This window comes from Calypte anna, chromosome 7 (assembly GCF_003957555.1).
Source record: "Calypte anna isolate BGI_N300 chromosome 7, bCalAnn1_v1.p, whole genome shotgun sequence".
In the NCBI taxonomy this organism is placed as follows: Eukaryota; Metazoa; Chordata; class Aves; order Apodiformes; family Trochilidae; genus Calypte; species Calypte anna.
Genome location: NC_044253.1, coordinates 28353824 through 28378201, shown reverse-complemented (window position 1 = coordinate 28378201; position 24378 = coordinate 28353824). Strand labels below are relative to the sequence as shown.

The window sequence follows — 24378 nt, the reverse complement described above, 5'->3', positions numbered from 1 at the left end:
CTTAACATGCTTTATATATTTTATTCTTGGTTTCACCATTATTTTCCTCCCCCCCATAGAATACCAAAGACACCTTGCAACAAAAGGCCCCTGCAGCAAAAGATAGAAGGGTGAGGAGTTTCTAGACTGGGTTTTGGAGGCTGAAATAAAATTAAACAGCTATATGTAACTCCTGCACAACAGCTTGCAGAAAACCCTTAAAGTGTACATTGGCACATCTTATTTTCTTAGATAGTGATTGGTTTTTCAGACATACCCCAGATAAGAGCACTTCTGTAATTCAATGCACCTTTCCACAGCAATCTGGCCGTGCAGCATCAGAGGGTGAACTGCAAAGCACGGGGGAGCCTCTGCTCTCCTGTCTGGGGCACCAGCATGCTAGGAGCTAAAATTCCCTCCTGATTAAGAACTTGCCACTGGAGCACTTCTCATCTACATCTTCCCTTTGCAAGATATATTTTGGCTGCCCTATTTCCCCCCTACACACACATAAGTTCACAGTAACTGCTGAAAGACTCTTCCTATCAGCAGGGCTGGTATGAGGGTGCAGACAACATAAGGAGTATAAATAGAGGCTATTTGTTGTTTCCATTTTTTTGTCTTCAAGGCATTTTTTTATAACCTGTTCCAGTCTGTTAGTGTTATTTTCTCTGTTTCTCTTTTTTTTTTTTTTCTTTTGACAGGATGACTGGATGATTTTTCAGTCAGTAAGAGAGATTTAAACTACCTCTGCCATCAGCACAGAAGAGCAATTAACACCATCCCGATCTGGGTGTGAGGAGTCTGCTTCCAATGAGGGCAGAGGAGGTTTAGTTGGCTAAAGCTAGGTGTGATAACAAACTTCTTAGGTCTGTGCATAATTCTATATCAGGATCTGTGTCTATGAGGACTGATTTTCTTCTCATGCCAGAATAAATTAGCAGTGATTACCCTTAAAATGATGAGTTACACATGTGTAAAACCAGTTCAAGTCAGAGGAGAATCAAAGTAGTCTGTTGTATTTATAATTAATTACTTTGATAAGGACTGGCAGCTAAGATCAAACTTGATTGCTCTTGTTTCATCAGACAGCAGAGGTACTTGAGTTTGCTATCATGACTATAAAAAAATATGGTTTAAAAGTCTTCACTAGCTTCTGCAGCAATTTAACCTTTGAAGGGTATGTCCTGCAGTTGCTCAAGGTTGTATAAACATCACAGAGAAGTTTTCTTGTCTTTCACAACATAACCACCCATGAAATAAGGATTTGGTCGGAAGGTGATGTATGAAAGAGCATGGTGATAGAAAAATTGACTAAGCCAGCTAGCATGTAATGGGCATTAATTCCAACCACCTGTTGATTGCAAAATGAACACAGAGTTTCTGGTTCACTGATGATTAACCATCTCTATAATGCAGCTGCTATTTCATCTCTTAGAAACAGCCTTTTCTTAGAGGATTAACAAAACCTTATACTTTTTATAACAATTTCAAGGGTTGGACTTGATGATCTCTGAGGTCCCTTCCAACCCAGCTGATTCTATGATTCTATGAATTTCTGAGAAAGAAGCCACCTGCCACCTTTTCAAAGGGAATAATTGCATTTACCAGCCAATGTTCTGGCTAAACAGGTTTGCCACACCTTCCCCCAGTATTAACACCTGCTGAATTTCACTGAAATTGCAATTTATCTACTTATTGTGAGCAGATGCATTTGAGACACTGTGACATAGGGCTCAAGCAGAACAGAGGTCTCAAAGGCTCAGATCAAAACTGGGCATTCCCAAATTTGGGTTTATCTATCTAGGCCAGAATCCTCCCAACATAATCCAACTAATCAAGGCTGACTTCTATTCTTGGCTGTGCTGCAAACCTCCTGTGTGACCTTGGGCCAGGCACTCACTTCTCCTCCCTGCCTCCCCATCTCTCAGGGTCTCATGAGAATTCCATCATTACTGTTTGCTGCGTGTAGGCCTGAGCCCCATGAAAATGCCTCTAAAAAACACATAGAGGGTTGACTGGAGGAAAAAGCAATCAAGCATGGGCATTAGAAGTGCTTTATAGTTAGTTGATAGAAGTTTTCTTAACATCAGCAGAGCACTTTCTACTAAAAATCTTTAATAAAAACACAGCAATATTTGTAAGCATTGCACATTTTCCATTTAATTTTATCAAATGGCTCCAATAAATGTGTCTAAGCAATACCTTTCCTTCCTTTCTCAACCTCCCATTGCCTGGTCAGTGAAAACACTTTAGCTGTGTCTCCCTGCCTCAAAACTCCCTGGTGGAAACCTCTGTTTGAGACATTTTCAAACCAACTGTCTGGCCTTCCTACTCAAGCAATGACTGAAAATACCCCCCCTGCTAGATGGGCAGCCAACTGCAGTCACCTTCCCTGCAAGAAGACTTGGTTGCTCCATTAACTGCGCTTGTGAGTTACAGATACTGCATCCTGCTGTCACATCTTTATGGTTGGCTTATTGGGACAGTGCCTAGATGGGGACAAATGACCCTGAAATGTGCTTGGAGATGGCAGCTTGCCCAGTGGAGGTAATGCCAGAGAGGTCAGCCCAGCACAAGAGTGTTGGTGCACATTGACTGAAACTATGGATTTGGTTGTATGAGTGAAATGCAAATTGCTGGGCACTGGTCAAGACAGTCTGGGTGCCATTGCTGTGTAAGTATGTCCCACCCTGCTGTGCCCTAGTCTGTAATTATCTGGAAATCACAGAATGGTAGGGGTTGGAAGTGACCTCTGGAGATCATCTAGTCCACACACCCCTGCTAGAGCAGGATCCCCTAGAATAGATAACACAGGAACACATCCAGGCAGGTTTGGAATGTCTCAAGGAATTTAAACTCCACAACCTCCCCAGGCAATTTGTCCCAGTGCTCTGTTACCTTCAGAGAAAAGAAGTATTTTCTCATATTCAGGTTGAACGTCCTATGTGCCAGTTTGTGACCATTTTCCCTTGTTCTGTCACCAGACACCCCAGAGAAGAACCTGGCCCCATCCTCCTGACTCCTACCCTTCAGATATTTATAAACATTGATGATATCCCCCCTCAGCCTCATTTTCTCTAAGTTAAACAGCCCGAGCCCTTAGCCTTTTCTCACAGGGTGGATGCTTCAGTCCCTTAATCATTTTAGTGGCCTTGTGCTGAACTCTTTCCTTCTAGAACTAGGGAAGGAGTCCAGACCTGCACACAGCACTCCAGGTGAGGCCTCACCCGGGCAGAGTAGAGGGCAAGGATAACCTCCCTGGTGACTACCAGAGGATGGCATTTGCCCTCTTGGTTGTGAGGGCAAATTGTTGGCTCATGGGGAGCCCACTCTGCACAATGGCTCCCAGGTCTTTTTCCCCAGAGCTGTTTTCCTGCAGGTCAATCCCTAACCTGTGCTGGTGCATGGTGTTCTTCTTCCTCAGATGGAGTACTCTACACTTATCCATACTGAGCTTCATTAGGTTTCTCCCCACCCAGCTCTCCAATCTGTTCAGGATGAAATTGTCCTGAGAGCAGGGTCTGATACCTAGTGTGCAATAAGCCAAGCCACACATAGAGTTGAGATTTTTATTTTACTATCCATTTCTCTGCAGAGAGGGGAGTAGGGTGGTATTCCACACAGCAAGCTCAGTTTCCCAAAATGCAAGTGCTACTATTATACCCAAAATTGTGAAAAGGAACTTTAAGATTATTCCATCATTTGCACGCATGCTTGTTTAACTAATTCCTCTCTTCCATTTGAAATGGCAGTGCTAAAAAATTTCTCTACACATGCTCAAAGAATAAGGGGCTCTTTGTTGGAAGGGGTCCCTCTGCCCTATGGGTGTGTATTTATTATTTTAATAGCTCATTAATACATAAATGGCATGTTAATGCAGGGAGTCCAATTACTCAGTGTTTTTCTAGCCAATGCTCAAGCCTGTAACCAAAATAAGTTGTGGGGAGTGCTCCTTCCCATCCCTTTCATCTGTCTTGCAGATGTCCTGCAGGCCTGTCTCAAAGCTGGGTTGTTGACTACTTGGGATGTGTTTCTTTCTAACTGGCATCTAGTTTTGTCTCATTTTTACTGTTCCATTGTTATGTGAGCCCTATTTTTATTCTGCATGTCTCTTCTGTTTTCTTTTATGTGATTTTTCCCCAAGTGTGAGTTTTTCCTAAAATTCTACTTCTTTCAATTAGTAACTGACATCAAAATGATAAGACTAGAAAGCATCCCCAGGGTGGGGTTTTCTTCCTTTCAATTTTTCATGGTTTTCACGTGGGAAAAGCAAAGTCTGGAAACCATGCTTAAGCTGAACAGAAGCAAAGGTCTGGTCAGACTAGATTTTAACATGGCCAGTGACCCAACATGAGGAGTATGAGCTTTGTCAGTTTGTTTCGTTGTGGGCCAAGGCATGGACATCACTGAAGGATGTGGTGCCCAAAGAGTTTATGTTGGGGATTATCCAGTGTTCTTGTTGAAGTTTGAAAGTTTCATGTTTTGGCCCAGATGTCCTTGGTGTTTCACTTTGAAAATCTAAACCTTAATTGCTGTGCTGGAAAGGAAGTAGATGCCCCTGCTCATCTGGGCAGGAGTTATTTCCTGAGTGTAATTACCAATTGACACTCCTTTTATATGATGTGAAAAAGAGAATTTTGCCTCATGAGGAGCAAAGACAGGACCCGGGCCAGGATTTTTTTTAACTAGGGAAGGAACTCTTATGCATTTATATTCATTTTACATTTGGCAACAATGATTCCCTGACCTCTTTCTAAGAGCTTTTTCAGTTGTTTTTAACATTTGATTTATTAAGTATTCGCTTCAGTAGGAGAAACCTCAGTTAGATGCTTGGATGAAGCCAAACAGGGTTTAATTCAGAGGCAAATATTTCATGATGGTTTACTTACTAGATTCATTGTTTTAATTTTCCATTTGCAGATTGCCCATGAGCAGATTGCAATATTCCCAGATCGTATGTATTACTGGAAATTATTCACCCATTCCATATGCAAGTATTTCATGGTCCAGAATTTGCTTCTGAACTTGTCAGGGCTCCTACAGCACTGGGTGGTTTGAGAAGCCATGTGGGCAGCCCTAGGATGTTTGGTGTGTTTCCTACAGCAGAAGCTGTGATCATTGCAGTAAAGTAATTGAAGCTGTGTACTGTGTTGGTGAGTAATAATCCATGAGGACACAAACAGATGTGATTCCCTGGAATGCAGCTAACCTCTGCCTGTGCCATACAAGTGGCAACTTCTACAGTCTGCTCCATTAACTGTGTTTTGCCAACATCCTTTTTTCTCCAAATTAATTTTTTTGTCCCATATTCACAATTGCATTGGTAGCCTGCAGCACAGATGTGTGCTTCAGATGTGGAAAGGCTGCAAGCTCACTGTAGTTATTCAGAGAACAAAATGTCCCTGCTGTTTGCTCAACACTAGTTTAAACAAATAGACAAACAAGGAGGAAAAATTCTACTTAAAAGAAGAACTAACACTGCCCTCCATGTTCCTCCTCCCTGGGGAGTCAGTGGGATTAAGCCACACATGATGGACGTCAGTGGGGTCAAGCAGGGTGCTGCTGGATGCTGTCGGGGTAATAAGAGGTCAGAAGGTAATAGGGAGCTGAGGAGAGAGCAGAGGAAACAAATCTTCATTTACATAGCTCTGTGTCCACCCATCAGCTAGGCCAAATGCTCTTCCTGTGTGAGTACCTCTTCTCCAGACTGCTTGGATTTCACCTCGGCCAAGCTAATTGAGTTTGTAACAAAATTAGAGGCTGGGTGACTGCAGTGAGCTGAGCGCTTTGTCCAGTGTAGATAGGATTTTGTCTGCAGGCATTTTGCTTCTGGCTTTCAGCCTGATCTCCTCCCAGAAAGGAGTGAAACCAAAGCTGTCCAGGTCATCTTTCTTTGTGGAGGAGTGCACTGATTCCCTGTAAGATTGTTTCGAGGTTTTTACCCCTTAATGTGTGCTTTGCAGAACAGAATGAGTTACATGAGGATCATTCTGTATCCAGCAAGCTACTTTCAATTCTCCGTGGCCAAACAGGAGACCTTGTGGCAAAGAGGAAAGGCAGATTCCTGGCATCCTGGAAATGCTTTTTCCCTCCCAGGCCCTATAGAGAAGAGCTGTAGCACGTTGTTCAAACAGGTTGATACTAAAATAAACAGTGGAAGAGAGATAGGCAGTTTCTGTAAATAGCAATGTGCTGGCCAGAAAGGAGAAGGGAGACAGGAGAGCCCGGGTGTCAGAAGGCAGCTGAAGAACAACATGTTCATGTAAAAGCTGTTTGTTTCTTCACAACACACAGAGCCTGATACAACTTTGCCATTAGTCATGGCCTAGAAAATATGAAGGAATCTGTGGGAGTTCAGCCTTCCAGCCAGACTCTGCAACAAGCTCCTGTCTCTGTACCAGGAGGCAATTCTCCTACTCATACAGATTCCTCCCCCAGCTAGTTCAGATGCCCAGGAGCCACGCTGGTGGGCAAGGGGGGGTTTAGCAAAGGCAGATGCTGTGGTTACATTTGTACAAGGATCAGTCAATAGTGAATGTGGTCACCCAGTTCTCATGCAGCGCTAATTCTATGATTCTATGAAGACTGCTCATCCACAGAAATCTTTGGTACCACTTTAATAGAAGAAAATCAGCAGTGTACCAGCCACACTTGTTAAGGGAGCAATGTGGTGTCAGCTGGATCACAAAATAGTTCCCTACACTTATGGATTGAACACTGACTGTTTGTTTAATGCTTGGTACATGCTTGGCCACATCCCACCTGGATCATGGAATAAAATGAGCTGTGTTACCTAACAGTATGGCACTTAAGGACACAGGTAAGGTAAAGAGAGCCTCAGGAAAACTGTATCTGAATGTCTCCTCACTTCAAAGGAGTGTTGTGGAAATGGAGGCAAAATGTTTCCTAAATGTTGTGTGTTGCCTCTGAAGTAAGTGGCTGTGGTGCAATGAATTAATGATGAGAGGAGCAACAGGGGAAGGGACCTAAATGTAACCAGACAGCCAAGAGGGAAGAAACATATTGGGGTGTGATGTGACTGACAGAGTTCCAGGTTACCTGTCTGGAAGACGGTCTGTGAAATACGCAGATATAACAAAGTGGTTTCTGTTTGTTCCTGGCATTGTGAAGCATCCACCTGACTGATGGTTTTACTGCTGGTTCACCTGTCCCCACAGGTATGACTACATCGAGATCCGAGATGGGGGCAGTGAAGCAGCAGACCTGCTGGGCAAGCACTGTGGGAACATAGCACCTCCCACCATCATCTCTTCTGGCCCCTCTCTATACATCAAGTTCACCTCAGACTATGCACGGCAAGGTGCTGGTTTCTCCCTACGCTATGAGATCTACAAGACAGGTGAGTGAGTGTCTCCCAGGCTGTCTGCCACGATGATCTGTGTAAGGGAATGTCTTTGGCCACCTTATCAGTATGATTTTTACCATGTTCTCCAGAGGTAAAGGGGTCTTTTGTTTGCTTGCTTAATTTAAGCAATTCTGTTGCATCACATTTCCAAGCAGGTAAAATGTTAGGGGTGCATTTTTGGATTAGTGTGTCATCAAAAGCAAGGTTCCTCCTTAAATCCTCTCTAGTATTCAAGGATGAGGAAAATGTGTATGTGTGGAGCTTGCTAGTACTAAGTGGGGATTGTTCCTCTGTTAGGAGAACATGGAGCTTCCCCTCCTGTGGAGCTGCAATTCAGGACTTGTAGTGAAATGAGGCAACCAGGTGCCACTAATTGCCAGGGAGTGGCCATGAGCTTGTGTTAAGCCCACCTGTGCCTGATTAGGGCAGGCCCCAACTGCGCACGAGCAGGGTTAGGGGGCCAATAAAAGGTGTGGCCTGAGACACAGGCTCAGCTCAGTCCTGAGCAAGCTGGGAGAGAGGTCAGTTGCTCTTGGAGCAATAGCTCTGATCCAGGCCAGTCAACCCTGAGGGCCATCAGCTCAGAGCACTATTTGTGAGTCTCTGCTGGAACACCTGGTTGGACCTTGGAGTGCCGTTCCCTAAAAGAGGTTTGTCTTGCTACATCAACTGATTGAAGAGGCTGTGTTTTCCTCCCTAGAAGTGGGGTTTGTAACTGGGGAGCTCTGCTTTTCAAGGGACTTGCTGTCAGAAGTGCTATCAAAGGCTGAGACTGTGCCTTTCCAAGCAGATATAAGAGGAAGTATTCATAAATCTGCTTAATACCGAACTATTATTGAGGAAAAGAGAAGTAGCTCAAAGGCCTTTCAATAATATGTCTGTCTAAATATTTGCCAGAGTTGTGTGTCTAGGAAGTAGGAGGCTTGAGCAAATAAAACCCACTCTGTGTGTGCAGGAGGGAGAGGTGTGTCTTGGGAACTAGAGTGTGTTTTGCTCAGGGATGCAGCCTTCTGTCCTGTGCCCACGTTCCTTTGGTGGCATGTTGAAAGAAAATGTGATTACATCCAGCATGAAAAAAGTGCCCACACCTGGTGAATAACCAGAAAGGAGCTTAATGGGGTCATTTGCCTGGCCTCGTCAAAAGACAGGCAGGGATCACAGGTTGTAGTGGGCAGGGGTCCAGGCCTAGCTGTGCAGCAGGCAGAGGTGCAGGCAGCCCACAACCTCTTCACAAGTTGTTGTGAACATGGAGATTCTGCTGCCAGAGGATGTGTGTCCCTAAACTTGTTGTGAAATGGTGAGGACAGGAGGTATCTGGAGGTTCAGGTGCATAAGGAAAGTGGTGTTTCTGGTAGTTGCCTGGACTATATAACCAGCTGTTGAGCTGCTGTGTTGCAGCCAGCTCACCACCACTCTTTGTTAATGGTTAGGATGCAGATTAGTTCTGAAAGAGTTCAGTTTTCACCTGGCTAGCTATTGGGGTTTGCTGAAATCAGTTGAGGGTGGCAGAGAACGCAGGTGGGAAGATTGCTGACTCACCTTGTCCTCCTTTGCCTCGCTCCCCATACATAAGCCCTCTGAGCCCAGCAGACTGCTAAGGTGTGCTTGTCCTCACACTGGGTCAGCATAAAGTGGTCCAGCCTGCACATGGCTGGTAGCAGAAACCCCGTCTGCTCAGCTTGGAGCCAGCAAGGCCCAAATTAATGGGAAAAGAAGGTTTTATTGCTGTTTACAAGGAGGGAGAGGAAGAAGGCACTGCTCTGGGGGAAAGCATATGTTGGATGGAGACTGGAGTGAAGTTTATGTCCTATGTTGGTCTATGCAGAGCTGTCCTCGGCCCGAAGTGGTGTTTGGGGTCCTTTAGCCACCCTGCTTCCCCACAGGCAGCCATCCTCTCCAAATACAGCCACCCTTTCTTCCAGCCCCAGTCCATGAAATCCCTCCCAGCAAGGCGGGTTTTGGCACTGAGCAAGGGTGAACCTGTGATCCCCAGGGTACCTACAGCTCACCTGCCTGTGAGCAGCACTGGCTGGAAGGCCACCTCAGTACCAGTAATCTCAGCCTTTTGTTTGCAGGCAGACACACACGGGTAAGGTTTCCTAAGGGGCTGCCAGTGCAGCCAGCTCAGTCACCAGCTTTAAAGCTCATCGGGCTGTCATTGTCCACTTTGGTAAGGGCACTGTAGCTGCAGGCTGCAGCTTCTTTCTTTCTGAAAGGTGACCTAAAATTCCAAGTCTTTACAACTGAGCATTTTTTTTCCATATCTTGAGCTAAATATCCCTTATCACTGTGTGAGAGAGGAGCAATCTGCATACAAACATCTGCTTATCATCCTTTGAATCCCCTGATGGCTATCAATCAGCTCTGGGCTGACAAAAGAGCTTCCTCCCCTGGCTGGTCCAGCCCCGTGCTGCTGGTTTGTGATCAGTTTGGCAGAGCTGGCCTGAGTTCTCTGTTGCTGGGCATCAAAGTCTCCTCTCAGCCTGGGCTGGGCTGCCAAAGCCAGCATGACTCCCACTGCTTATCTCCAGCTTCACTGTAAAAAAGAGATCACAGTGTTTGCTGGTATTAGGCAAACTGTAGACAAAGATGCTAAATGCAGTAGGAGCCCCACACTTGTCTAATATTCTTTTCTGTGTCTAGAGGACAGTCCATGACTGCCTTCATTTCACTCTAGCTCATAGCTTGTGTTATTTATCCCTAATTATCTGTTTGTCTTTCAGGATGTTTGGAACTCCATAAACCCCGCTTGCAGTGTTATGCTGTGATTTGTGTTTGGCCTTATTTTTTGCCTCTGTGTGTTATCCCTCAGGTTCACACCAGAAAAGCTGGCTGCTTCATTAGGTAGTCAATTAAGAGCCTCTTCTGAGTACTCTCCAGCAAGGCACTGCATAATGTGGTGCTGGGATCCTGCTGTTACTGCCTGGTGTAGCCTAATGCTGAATTGAGTACCCAAGGATCCCATTAGACCCAGGAAGGCTCATGCTGCCTGGAAATGCTCAGCTGACCCAGTAAAACTGAAGCAGAAAACCTTTATGAATGCTAACACTGGGCTGCAGCAGCTTTAACATCCCCTTTTGTCTTTCATAGCTTCAAGCTGCAGACTTCTGTTGCTTATTGTCCTGTCTCCACAGTGCAGCAGTTTCAAAGTCACCATGGTATGAATACAACAAAAATTCCCCTTTCCCTGAGGCACCTTGGCTATGTGAGAGGGGGCACAGAGCTGGCCTGGCCACATCTGAGGCCAGTGCTGAGGTCAACAGTAAATAAGAGACAACATTGTCTGCCCTTGCTGCCATGCAAAGGTCTTTCTTAAGGATAGAAATAACTTGCATTTCTGGTATGGACGGCTCAGTCTGTAAGAAAGAGGTCTCTGTTCCTCCTCTCAGCAGAGATGCTCCCCATTACCCTGCCTGTTGCCAAAGCTGTGGAGCAGTTATGTGTGCTGGAGCTACCTCAACTTTTGCCTCGGGGACTCGGGGGTCTGCAGGTTCACTGCATGCTTCCCGAGGGTTTCTGGGGGTTTCCAGCTAACAGTGGAGACATTGGCACCCTCCCTCTTTGGCTGGGTCAATATTTGTGCTTCTGGATTTTGTCAAGAAGAAACTGAGGCACATTTGACCATGTCAGGCAGGAGACCAGTCCCTGTGGACAGCTTTTTCCAAAGAGATGGCATCCCCATGACTTCTCTCTGACCCGTTCCAGATAGTACCCTTTCCAAACAGGAGCTCCTCCATCAGACCAGGAGCTGCTGTGGCTCTTTGCCAGCACAACTGGCCTGTGGCATCAAGAAACAAGTATGACAACCCCCTGCACACTGTCTGGCTCCTCCATGGGTTTTGGGGTGGTGGACGTAGGACTCCTGGCATGCTGCTGTTTGGGGATCCTGGCAGACAGTGGGTAAGGCTGACAGGGGAAGCCCAGACTAGCTTAGCATCTCCTCCCTTTCCCACCTGGGAACACAGCAGGGTGCTGCCCTGCCAAATCAAAGCTGTGGATTTGGATTGTATCATTCTCCTAAAACTGTTATTGGAGTAATTGGCAGTGGGGTCATCTGTGGCCTACAGATTACATTTGCAGAACTGTCTGAGGAATTTAGACACATTGCTGCCCATGCCAGTGAAGGCACAGACCTTGTTGCTGCACCTGTGGAAAGCTTTTAAAATCACCCTCCCAGTCTTTGCAGGAGTTTACACAGCTCTTGGGTTACAGAAGATTTCCAGAAGTGAATACTCAGCCTCTCTCAGCTCACAATGGGGTTTCCATAGCACGTCAATAATTGGTATTAAGCTGCATTGTTGCTAATGCTGCGTTTTTTCCTGCCACTACAGGCTCTGAGGACTGCTCCAGAAACTTCACTGCTTCCAATGGCACTATTGAGTCTCCTGGTTTCCCTGACAAGTATCCACACAATCTGGACTGCATTTTCACCATCATAGCCAAGCCAAAGGCAGAAATCCTTCTCCACTTTCTGCTCTTTGATCTGGAGCATGACCCGCTGCAGGCCGGGGAGGGAGACTGCAAGTATGACTGGCTGGACATCTGGGATGGCATCCCTCAGGGTAAGCCATGGGGTACTGCACTGACATCCTCAGCCCCTCCTGGTGTCTTACAAAGCTCCAAAGCTGTGCAGTCTGTGTCTGAACACCAAAGGTGCCTCAGATACAGGATGAAGTCTACCATCTAAGCTAGCTGGCTGTGAAGTCGATGTGCTTGCAGACAGCTGTGTGTGTTAAACCCCAGACTACTGCTCTGTTGTAACCATTGATTTGAAAAAAAAGTCCCATGGGACACTCAAATATACCACCAGTCCTCGCTCGGGGAAGGACAGTGGGTTCATACAATGCTGGGAGGACCTCCCTAACACATACCAACACTGAGAAACAGAGAAGATTGGAGCATTTCCCAGCAATTGCAGAGCAATGCCTGCTGCAGTGGATATTTCTGCACACAGTGCACTGCATGGCACCAATCCAGCGGCTGTGAAAAATAGCCCATCCCCCAAAGCCTTTCTTTTTCCCAATTAGTGCTGCTAAGGCATCCCTACTGAGTGATGCCATTCTGCTGGTGACCCAGGAGGCTGGTGGAAAAGCACACATTACCTTTGCTGCTCTTTCTTTTGCAGTTGGCCCCTTGATAGGCAGGTACTGTGGCACGAAGATGCCATCAGACATCCGCTCAAACACCGGTGTCCTCTCCCTCACTTTCCACACGGACCTGGCAGTGGCTAAAGATGGTTTCTCTGCTCAGTATTACTTGATCCAGCAGGAAGTCCCAGAAAGTAAGTAGGAGATACGTGTGTATGACTTTAGGCAATTGGGGTTTTTGGGTGATCATGTGTTTTTCCCAAATCTTTCACTTGACACATGCAAGAGGGAGATGGACAGGAGTGTGTCCAGGGGCTGGTTCCCCACTGGCAGTGCAGACACACACAGAGTGTGTTCTCTGTTTTTCACAGAAGTGAGATTTCAGTAGGAATCACACTTTCTGACCTTTCTTTGATGTTTCATAGAATCATAGAATGCTTTGGGTTGGAAGGGACCTTAAAGATCATCCAATTCCAACTCCCCTGCATGGGCAGGGACACCTCCCACTATCTCAGGTTGCTCAGGGCCCCATCCAACCTGGCCTTGAACACTTCCAGGGAGGGGGCAGCCACAATTTCCCTGGGCAACCTGTTCCACTGTCTCACCACCCTCACAGGAAAGAATATTTTCCTAATGTCTAACTGAAATCTCCCCTCTTCAAGTTTTAAACCATTTCCCCATGTTCTCTCTCTACACACTCATGTAAAAAGCCCAACCCCAGCTTTCTTGTTGGCCCCCTTTTGACTTGTAAATTCTTCTTGGTATCTTTTGGGATAGAAACCTTCATATATGTGCTCAGCTCAAAGGTCTGAGGGTAAGACTTCAGCCCAGCAGGTGCAGCAGATTCAATAAATCAAGGAGGGAAATACTCTCTCCCTCTCTGTCTTTTCAAAAATCCACAGCCCCAAACTAGAAATTGGATTTTTTTTTTTTTGCTAATTAAAAGATGCCTAAAGCCATAAGAATTTCATACCAAATTTTTTTTTAGATCTCTTATTAAGGGAGGTAAATTTATGCAGAGTGAGAAAGTAAGCTGTGTGTTTTGAGAATGAGGAGCATTTTAATTCTTCGCAATATTGCTTGAAGGCGAGGAGAGATTCAGTTTGTTTTCTCATAGTATTTTTACATATGAGCTAAAGTTACCAACCTCTGTTTGCAATAAACCTGTGATACAACAGAAGAGGCCTTCAGGACACCCCTCAGTCACAGAGAAAGAGAGGTTCCCTAACCCAGTGCTAAGAGCAGGAGCTGTGCTGTGCTGAGGCAGCTTGGGTTACAGGCTCTTGTTCTGGGATTAAGTAAGGGATGTTCTGCTGAGGCTGTGAGAGTTACTGACAAGCATGAGCTCTTCACCATTACCCACACCCACCATAAGCTGAACCGTTCTTTAATCTTCTTTCTATTCTGTTCTTTAAAAGGATTGGGAAATAAATGCTAATGACACACAAAGCTTGCACAAGAATTAAAGGGCCAGGCCTATTTTGATTTATGCTGATGTAAAATCGAAACTTAATTCATACCACTGAGATCTTAACTTGGCCCATCATTTGCACCAAGGGGTTGACTTGGACACATAAAAAACTCAGGCAGTTTGGTGCAGCCCCATTGGTTTACAGCAATGGTAAGCCTGCTCCCATGCAGTATTTCCTATCAGTGTTTTCTTTGCTATATTTTTCACAGGGCAGCTGCCGTATAATACATGAGCTGTGCAGTAAGATTGAGCTAATTGTGATTTAAAGCCTTAGAAGTGAGGAAACGCTAATGAAACCATACCAGAGTCTTTCATATTCTTGGCTGATTGTATCCTATGGGTCTGATATCACATGTAGTTCATGCACATAGACACATACACACATGCATCTGTACTCTCACAGGCACACAAACTGAGATCTTCTCTTTCCAGGCCTTGAAGTTCCTGCAGACAGCACAGCAGTAAGCACCCTCTTGTGTCTCCTCAGATTCTTTGCCTTCTCAGTGCTTAGGTTTCAAGAAGATTGAGAACTTTGTTGCCAGGGGACTTGGGACATCTTGTGGGAGATGGAGAGAGGGAAGGGACAGACTTGTGCCAAAAACATGCAGGAAATGAAGGAAGTAGAGAAAGGGAGGAAGATTTAGAGTACAGTATTTTTCAGAGGGACATGCAAACATAAAGCCACCCAATCTTTAATTTTCAGTGCCATCTGTGAGCAACACAACCTGCAAGATAGTGCAGATCTGTTCATCATTCCAAGGTGGCAGCATTGCTTGGGGTTAGCTGGGGAGGACAGATCAGGGCTGCTTTTTAACTGGGAATGAAGTACAGAGACTGTAATCTTACCTCTGTGTGTACATGTGTGTGTGTCCACTCCAGACTTCCAGTGCAATGTGCCACTGGGGATGGAGTCTGGCAGGATCTCCAACATGCAGATCAGTGCCTCTTCCACCTACTCAGATGGGAGATGGACCCCTCAACAGAGCCGGCTCAACAGTGATGACAATGGCTGGACCCCCAATGTAGACAGCAACAAAGAGTACCTCCAGGTATGCATGCTTTCCAGCCCCCTCCTCACCTCTTTCCCTACCACATGGAGCGTCATGCCATGAAAATGATGCTTCTCCATAAAGCTTATTGAATTTTTTTGTTGCCTTTGTGGCTAACGGGGACCAAGCAGCAGGGGAGCTGCAGTGCCTCCATGAGATGCAATGGTCTGACTTTCCCATGAGCGAGCCTGCATGAGGCCTGACTTAACCTGCTGTCCCTCTCCCACCCTCTCCTTCCTGCCCAAAAACTTGGTGGACTTCCCACCATGCTGACAGAGACTAAAGGCACCTCTGCCACTTACAAGGCACTGAGGCACAAGGCACTGACTCCACTACTGGCCTGAGGACCAAAGTCACCAGGAAGTGGTGACACACATTTCCAAGTGTTTTTCCACTTGGAAAAACAAGTGGAATAATATTTGTCTTGTCAGTGATGTGGGGAATGTGAACGGGGCAGGTAGGGCTGACAGAGCAAAGGCTTTCCTGTGAGATCCACAGTCTCTGTCCATACAGGGCTCCTGGCGGTGTCACATCACCATGCTTCCTAACACCAACACTGCTTCCTAAAGGGCACTAGGAATGGGAGGTGGTGAATGTCATTGCCTCTAGCAGGCATCTCATTCTTCATTTGTGGCAGTGCTAGCAAGCCAGCTCTGCTGATGTTTTTCAGAGCAAATTGAAAAAAACCCAAAAACCAAACCAAAACAAAAAAAAAAACAATGAGCAAGGAAAATCCAGGAGCTGCATCACTTGCTAACTGGACATCATGCTTTTATTTACTTGGAAGAAGTCAGCCTCAGTGCTGCTTTAAAGGACACGAGTTCTGTGCAGACCCTGCTGCTTGGTTTGAGACAGTAAGAATGCTTTGTGGTGTCCTGCCATCAGGATCATTCTTAATTACTCTTGTCCCTTGGTCCTATCTGCAAGCATCCTGCTGAAGTCAGTCTTGGGGCTTTGTCCCTGTAGAAAGGTGTGCCCACAGATGCTCTGAGACAGACTGAATTTGCACCTTTTCATGTTTCAGAGACAAGGGAGGACCTTACTAGCCAGCTCTTATGTTGTCACTGTTCTCTCTCATGTCCTTTTTTCCCTTGGAAAGGTGGACCTCCACTTCCTGACTGTGCTCACAGCCATTGCCACACAGGGTGCCATCTCCAGGGAAACCCAGAATGGCTACTATGTCCGTACCTACAAGCTGGAGATCAGCACCAATGGGGAGGACTGGATGATGTACCGACATGGGAAAAACCATAAGGTACAGACCTTTTTGTCTCTTACATGGACCTTGGTGAGTCTTGCAGCTGATGGGAGGGAACAGAACAGTGAGATTTTGCAGGTCTGGAGGGTTTAATCTCTAAGAGACCTTTTTTCTGATGAGAGCTAAAAGACTGATGATGCTCTGATCAGAAACAGGCCTTTCTTCTCTGCACAGCAATGAGGAAACACTGTTCCTTGGTAAACCTGGCTGCTGTTGCATCTTTCATGGTGGCAAGAGTATGTTATTTGACTGCAAATGAAGGAGAAAATGCTTTCACAGCATGTGTTTTGCCATACAAGATTCATTGAGCTTTTATGGCCATAGCCCCATTTGCATGCTGGGTAAACAGTCACAAAACCACATGAGACTGTATTTCAGTAGTTACTGAGGCCTGGAAATGAAAGGGCACCAAAATACAAGGGAATCACACCATCCCAGAGAACAAAATAAACAATAAATAATGAGCAACAGTTCAGGCTGCTGGAGCTTTGACATCTGCACTCACAGACGTGGTTGGCAAGGAGGCACTGAGCCCTGGGAGCTGCTGCACACTCTTCCTGTGTTTCTGGAAGGCACATAGTGGTGGGAGTGAGGGTAAATATGGGTATTTATGCCTTCCAGGCCTTGCCAGATGAGGCAAGCTCAAGGTGGTCCACATGGGAGCTTTAGCATATGGGGAGGGGGGCTGAGGCAGCCAAGGTGCCAGGTTAGTCCTTCTCTGTCACTTGTCATGGTTGTGTGGTTACCCCCTTTCTAAGGGCACCTCAGGAAAGCTCTTCCCTGCTCTTCTTGGTGCCCACCAGCACTGCTGCCAAGGCTCAGATGTCCTCCCCACTGATGTGCCATAATCTGACTGCATTAACTCACTGGCTGGGGTCCTACACAGCTCCACCTTCACATACATCCCAGGAATTTCTGCTTGCTCAGCACTTCTGTTTAATTAGCTGTCCTCTTCTTTAGCTGGCACAGGCACTGCTGGCATGAAATGCAGTAGCCTTCCTTGTCCAGGACTGATGTAGACATTTCCTTCCCTTCTGGGACTGTGTGATTTCCCCTTCCCCACAGGTGTGTCCACAGTTTGAATCCACTCCACCTCCCAGAATGAGACCTCCCTATGCAGGGGCCCCAGCAGGGTCTCATACCTCAAATATTTGGAGTATTTAAGCTCCTTGTATGCCAGTGAGGTGGTGTTTATTTTCGAGATAAGGAAATAGAGGCAGAGGATGGCTCAGCACTGCACAGGAGAGACAGCTGCCAGGCTTCACCCAGAGCTCAGTCAGAGAGTAGATGTTCTGTTCTTACACTCCTGGGCATTGGACACTTGATCTTTAGCCAGGATGGAGCAGGACAGCATAGCTGGGTTCAGTGCTCCTGGGCAAATATACACAGCTCCAGCAAGACTCCAAAGCCTAGCTGGTGTCAACCCAAACCAGTCCCATAGCCATGTGAATTTTCATCATTCCAGGATTTGGGCCTTGAGCCTTGTCAGGTTTTTTCTCCTGTTTTCTCTCTTCATCCAAAAAAGGAAAAATCAAACCTCTCCATTTTTAGTCCTTTATTTCAGTCTTGCTTCATTTTCATGTTCTGGCCTCAATTTAACAAATACTTCCTGAGGCTGGAGCAGAAGCAATGCTTTTTGGTGGCTTGTATACCCCTTGCATCCAGCTAATTGCTTTACCTCCCCGTTGAATGACTGGCCAGCAAGCCACAGCAGGGCCAGGACAAAGCCCCTCCCTCATGGACTTGATGCCAGGGGGCTCTGACCCTTCATTCTCCACCTGCATGGATCCCCACCTTTCCTGCATTAGGCAAGCTCCCAGTTGTCTCTATTCAAGGTGGAGATTCTTGCCTGCATCAGTGCAGTGCTCCACACAACTCAGGATGCAATGGTGGAATGAGCCATGCCAAATAGATTTGTCAAGTCTGCCACAGCTTGATTTGGTGCCAGGAGGAAGGGGAGGGGGTGGACAGACAGGAACTCTCTGTTCTATATGCATGCAGATAGATACACATACACACACACACACATATATATATACACACATATATACATATATATATGTATACATATATACACATAAATATATAGGCATATGGGGTGTATGAAACACTGCTCTGAATTTTCTGTTGGCTTTGTGAGCCAAAAGCAAAGTGCTGCCAAACAAGAGGCTGGTCAGCTGACGTTTGCATCTTCATCAGGGCCCTAAAGCAAGAGTGTTGGGTTTCAAAATTCAGGGTGGGTTGGGTGCTTTTGCTGCATCCATTGCTCTGTGTGTAAAATGGTAGGGTGCAACTAAAATGTTTGCTATAAGAACCTGTAGAATTCAGTGGGTGAAAAGGGAAAGCAAGTTCCAGCTGATATTTATTTTCCATTTCCTACTCATTTTGATGTTTTTGTGCCTATTATCCACTAACCTTACTGGGTGGTATTTCAGGTGGATGCAGGAGAACAGGGTGCAAGGAGCTCGAATATGTCAGCTGTGCTGGGAGTATCAAGAATAATTCTCTGGAAACCCTCATACCTGATTTCCCTTAGGAGCATTGCTCTGTCCTTCCAGGTTTTAATGAGATCTCCTGTGTACCTGGGGAGGGAGAGGAAAGCTCTCAGTTCTGTGACTTTTATCTGAAGAATTCAGAAAAAGTTTGTGTAATCATCCAGGCCACAAGTGCTTCTGCATGGAGAAATCGTGGTGCAGAGGTTTTTCTCAGGAGCATTCCCAGGTCCCGTCCTGCTTCTGCTGCTTTCACAGGGAGGACAAAGACATCAGGCTTTGGGAAACACAACGCTGTGTATTCACCCTTGGTGCAGCACCAGGGGAGGATTACAGCCTGGGCTTTCTTACCAAGGCTGCAGCTTTGCTTCTGGTCCTGGTATCTCCTTTGCAGCCTCTCCATGTGCCTGGTGACTCCTGGGTCTGAGTGGAGCCTCTCAAAGGCACAGTGCTGGCAAGCCCAGCCTAGCAGGCTGTGCCTTGTCCAGGCAGCTGTGCTTTGAGTGTTGCCAAGTATCATTTTTCTTTTACCTCCTTGTTCCTGGATTTAGGAAGTCCAGAACTATCTACCCTCCACTCAAGCCAGAATCCTTCTGCTATCAAACATGCCTGATTTTATGCCTTCCTTATCTGACAAAGAAAATAATGTCCCCTGCTTTTCTCCTTCATGCTTCTCTGTCTAAATCCTGAAGCACTAATCCTGTTAGCATGCTCTGTTCCATGGCGCTGTCTCCACAGGAGTAACATAATCCTGCAGTAAATCTAGTGGGTCCAGAAAGACACATGCATACAGATGAAAGCAGGGCTGCTGCCATCCTTGGCCTTCTGCTTCCCCCAGACACTTTCTTTAGCTTCCCAAGAAATTGCATAGCAGCCAAGCCACACAATAAATCAAGCAGGAGGGAGGTTACCTCTTGCCTCCTCCCCCCTCACTGCCTTTTCAACTTCATGTCACTTTTTTGTCTCCCTGTTCTTCACTCCCAACTCTGCCATTGGCACAATTCCCATCCCCACTGGAACTAATGCAGCTTCAGAAATTCCCCCATCATGCTGCAGCAATTCCTATGGACAAGCCAGAAATGTGACTTGTAAATGCTGGTGTGGAGCCTGCGTGCGTGAACGTGGAAAACTTACCCAATACTCTCCCACCACTTGGCTTGTTGCAGCAAATTAATTAAGCAGGTCAGCTCTCATTGATTATTAATTCCATTTTACATGTAGACCTGCAGACTGGACTAAAAGGGGAATAAATGTAACGTGTATGGGGGGTGGATAGGCAGCTTTTTGAGGTAGTAGTAACAATTAGTTCCCTTGCCTGCTTCTTGGGAGGTGCTCTTAATTTGTGAGTGCTCTTCCCATTTGTCTTCTGTCTCTGTCATCCCTGAGCACATGTACGTGTGCAAGCATGTGCACATGTGTGCTCTCTGCTGAGTGTGTGTATATCTGTCTCCCTAGATCACAGCCAGATTATTTTTTCTGCTGGTGTAAATTACTATGGTTTATTTTATTTCAATGGTGATATGTTGATTTACACCATTCAAAGACTTGGCTCAAAATATGTGCTGAGTGGGATGGGAAGCAGTTAGGATGGGAGGAATAGCAATGTTCTATTTTGGTGAGAGGGAAGAAGTTTTTGCTTTCTTGGCACTCCCATTTTCACTCATTTCCCTGCTAGTTCTTCCCATGTTGTGAGTGCTAATTTGAGGTAAGATGTAGAGCTTGTTAAAGTCGATGGGACTCTGTGCTCAGGCTCTGGGGTCAGCATTTTCAGTGCAGAGAACTGAACAGGTTACACCCTGAGCAGCATCATAAAGACCCATGGGCTCAGGATGCATTTCAGCCTGGGAAAGAGGCTGTAAATCCAGGCATGCAGGAGGACCCCACTTCTCTAACAGCACTAAGCCCCTTCCCTCTGAAAATGGCCCCTTTCTGTTGTGCTGAATGGGCTGTGAAGCAATGACTTGCTGTGATCATTATGGGCTTTTCAGAAGCAGGTTCACTGAAGCATACCCTGCTGGTGTGGCTGATTCTAGAGCTGGAAGTCAGATGCCATTTCTACCCTCACAGACTGGCAGTCTGGAGTATCCTGGCCCCGGTTCAGAGTTATGTAGATTATTCCTCTAGTCTGAGTAAATTACTGTGCCCCAATCTAAAGCCTTATTGAGGCTGCCCTCCTTGGAAGCAGGTGGTTGGGAATAAGGTTCAGTAAGAGATGCTTTCAGCAATGCATGTGGTAGTGATAAAGTTCTTAAGCTCAGTCCTGCTTCTGCTGGCTGCCAAGCTTGACTTTGCAGAAGTCAGCAACAAATCGTGCTGGTGTAAATTTGGAATCTGGCCCCTGATGCTTGCATGTGTGAAGTGAACTAAAAAAGAACAAAACTGGGAATATGTTAAACCAAAAAGAGCAGCAAACCTCATCAGTGACTGTTAAGCATGCTGGTCCATATGCAACCTTTGGCTCATGTAGACTTCAAATTGCTGATTGTGGGAAGCAAAGAGAATCTGCCAGAAGACTCCCCTGAGCTTGCTGTCCCCGGGCATCTGCTGGGGTCACCATCAGGGGCCACCCTCTGGGACAGAGGGACCTTTAGGCTGACCTGATGTGCTGCTCTTTAGGCTAAAATAGTTGCACTGTCTCAGATATACATTTCCTGGCCTCCGGTGTTAGGTTCAGAGGTAAGGTGTTGTGTATCAGCCCCTGTGTTGACATAAAGCTGGAGGCTTTTCTGTGGTGTGGAAATGTATCCTTTCAGCCCTTCTGTATGTGTGTGTGTGTGTGTGTGTTCCCACAGGTTTATAGGGCACACACACACACGCATGCATGCCTGGAGAGTGTTTCACAGTTACCATTCTTCTTATAGCCCTCCTGCTGGAAAGAAGGGTATTTGGTGTCTGCTGAGCAAGGAAAAGGATGCAAAGTGGGGTCAGACAGCATAAAATAGGATATTAAAAACACATAAACCATGCTGGGTTGCTAAACAGAAGCAGCATGATGTATATTCTCCAGATTAGCATTGCTGTTCAAGTTCACATCAACTCTAAACCCCAGTTACCATCCAGATTTGCCACTGTGGGGTGGCTGTTCCCTGCCCTGCCAGGAGTGTTGCCATCCTGGTCAAGCCAAGATGTGCAGGGGCTGGCCAGTGTTGGCTGTGGTGCTGGAACAGCTGCTGTCTCTCTGCAAACCCCCTCTGAGTGCTCTGGCATGCTGGATCCTGGGAGGAGAGTAGAAACATGTGTCTTCTTCAGTCCTAGAGTGGTGGGAGGCTTATAAAATGCTTCTTAATTCAAAGCTAGAGTCCAGGTTGCAGTCTCACCTCTTTTAATGTTCCAGATCACAGGGATCTGCAGTTGCATTGTTTGACTTTTGCCTCCCAGATCAGTGCCAGAGATTACCCTCTCCCACTTCACTCTGAGAGAAACCTCTCAGGAGCTCTTGTGCTAGTGGTAAATGCAGGGTAGGAGCCTATGGAAGACACCAAGCAGCCTCTCAATGTGGATACAGCTCCTGCCTGAAACTGGAGGATTCTCTAGCCCTGTCCTGGGCAGCACCTGCTGCCTTAGTTCATGAGCTTTTCTGGGGGCAGAGAAAGTGCTAAAAATTACCTTCAGGTTGGGTATTTTCTTTTTTCCCCTGTTTCTTCCCCTCTGTGGCTCTGTAGTCTGAAACTGAAATACAAGTATCCAGTCCTAGTTCGGCTTGTTAGAATAATAGGAAGGGTGGATCTAACATCCATCTGGTAGTTATTGATTATGGCCATCTGCTAAGGCAGCAGCCTTTTCATATGATGTCAGATCATAAACTCCCCCTTAAAAGCTGTCTCTGTGTGGCAAGCTGCATATGTGCCAGAGAGACAGGAGCAAGGGCTGGCTGGGACAGCATCGTGTTGCTCTGGCCAGTGGCAGCATCTGCCATGCTTGTGCCATTGCTTGCACAAAATGTTTCCCAGTGCAGCTCAATGTGAGGATGTGTCAGGTTGTCAGCCCATTTACCCACAGGGGGGAAGCAAGATCTCACACAGCATCCAGGGACATTCAGGCTTTTGTGCTGGAGCCACTCTAGCTTTGGGGGCAAACTCAAAGCAGCTGTGACCTGATAGTCCAAGGTCCCTCAGGGTGCTGTGAGAGGTAGCAGAGCAGCAAACTCTTGAGTCTCCTTGCCTAATAGGTGAGTCCATCCACCATGCTGTCCTGCCAGTGGCTCAGCTCTGAGTGCTTACCCTCGCCAAAGGTTCACCCTGCCCCACAAACCTGTCCTCATTTTTCCCTGCTGATGTGATTTTGACTGCTGATCTGGTTATTTCTTTCTGCCTGGAGAGTGTGTAACCATATTTGTGCCCCCTCTCCCTTGCAGACGTTTCAGGCCAACGAGGATGCCACAGAGGTGGTTCTCAACAAGATCCACAGCCCGGTGCTCACGCGCTTTGTGCGCATCCGTCCCCAGAGCTGGCACAATGGCATTGCCCTCAGGCTGGAGCTGTATGGCTGCCACATCACCGGTGAGGGTCACCTCGGCCTCAGGTCTCCTCTCTGTCCCTCCAGGTGCTGTCCCCCACAGCTGTCGTAGCTGCTCAGGGTGGGAATGGTGACACTGTGAGCAGCATGGAAGCACCCCATCCCAAGGGATGTGCTTGCAGGGACAGTCACCCCTCAGGCCCTGGAGGCAAGAGGGAAGCACACGGTGCTGGTACTGGTGCTGTCCAGAGCTTAAACCCACAAGCGCTCCCTTCGGTTACCCCAACTGTTCTTGTCCTTTCTTTCCCTGCAGATTCACCCTGCTCTAACTTGCTGGGCATGCTTTCTGGCCTCATCCCTGACTCACAAATCTCAGCCTCCTCCATCAGAGGCTATGACTGGTCTCCCAGCATGGCCCGCCTGGTGAGCAGCCGCTCAGGCTGGTTTCCCCGCATCCCTCAAGCCCAGCCTGGGGAGGAGTGGCTGCAGGTAGACCTTGGCATCCCAAAGAATATCAGAGGTGTCATTATCCAGGGGGCTCGTGAAGGGGACAGCATGACTGCCACTGAGTCCCGCTCCTTTGTGAAGAAGTTTAAAGTGGCCTACAGCATGAATGGAAAGGACTGGGACTTCATCCAGGACCCAAAAACGATGCAAGCCAAGGTAAGCACTGCCTGGAGCACGTGCAAAATGAAATATGTTTCTGGCTGTCTTCAGTCTGCCTGATGGGATTGTTGGAAATTACCTGTCGCTCCCCACAGAGACCTCGGGAGTTTGGGTTGTCACCATGAAATTGGTTGTGTCCCCTGGTCCTGCTCCTGAGCTGTACTCAGGATGTAGGATTCACCCTTGCCCTAAGGATGACAATTTCCATTTATTTCCTATCACGGATCAGACCTGGTGATGTGATCATCACCTTCTCCTCCCAGCTTCTGCAGACCAGAGCCCACATGGTGGTGTTTGATGTTGGTTCAACTGCGTTTGATGCAAACAAATATTCTAAGAGGAAAGGTGTTGCTGTTGTATCTTGCACCTCTAAAAGAGGAAGATGAATGACAGCTTCTCTTTGGGATATTTGCTATATCTGAAGTCCATTTTGTCTTACTGGTGTGACTCTGAAATTTCCTGTGTTTTTCCCATATCATTGGAGTTCCCCATAATCTTTCTGCTTAGTGGTATGGGAGTGGCAGGGGTCTTGAGGAATAAATTAATTCTTTG

The 24378-nt window shown here is 46.7% G+C and overlaps 1 protein-coding gene across 4 annotated transcripts in view; it reads left to right on the top strand.

Moving 5' to 3' along the window:
- NRP2 (neuropilin 2) overlaps nt 1-24378 on the top strand; it is a 92096-nt gene that overhangs the window by 25165 nt on the left and 42553 nt on the right. For all 4 annotated transcript variants that reach the window (XM_030453940.1, XM_030453941.1, XM_030453943.1 and 1 more), the window contains exons 3-9: nt 7161-7342; nt 11680-11910; nt 12474-12629; nt 14786-14955; nt 16055-16210; nt 23060-23204; nt 23474-23823. In XM_030453940.1, coding sequence (XP_030309800.1) covers nt 7161-7342; nt 11680-11910; nt 12474-12629; nt 14786-14955; nt 16055-16210; nt 23060-23204; nt 23474-23823 — 1390 coding nt within the window. The remainder of the gene's footprint in view (nt 1-7160; nt 7343-11679; nt 11911-12473; nt 12630-14785; nt 14956-16054; nt 16211-23059; nt 23205-23473; nt 23824-24378) is intronic.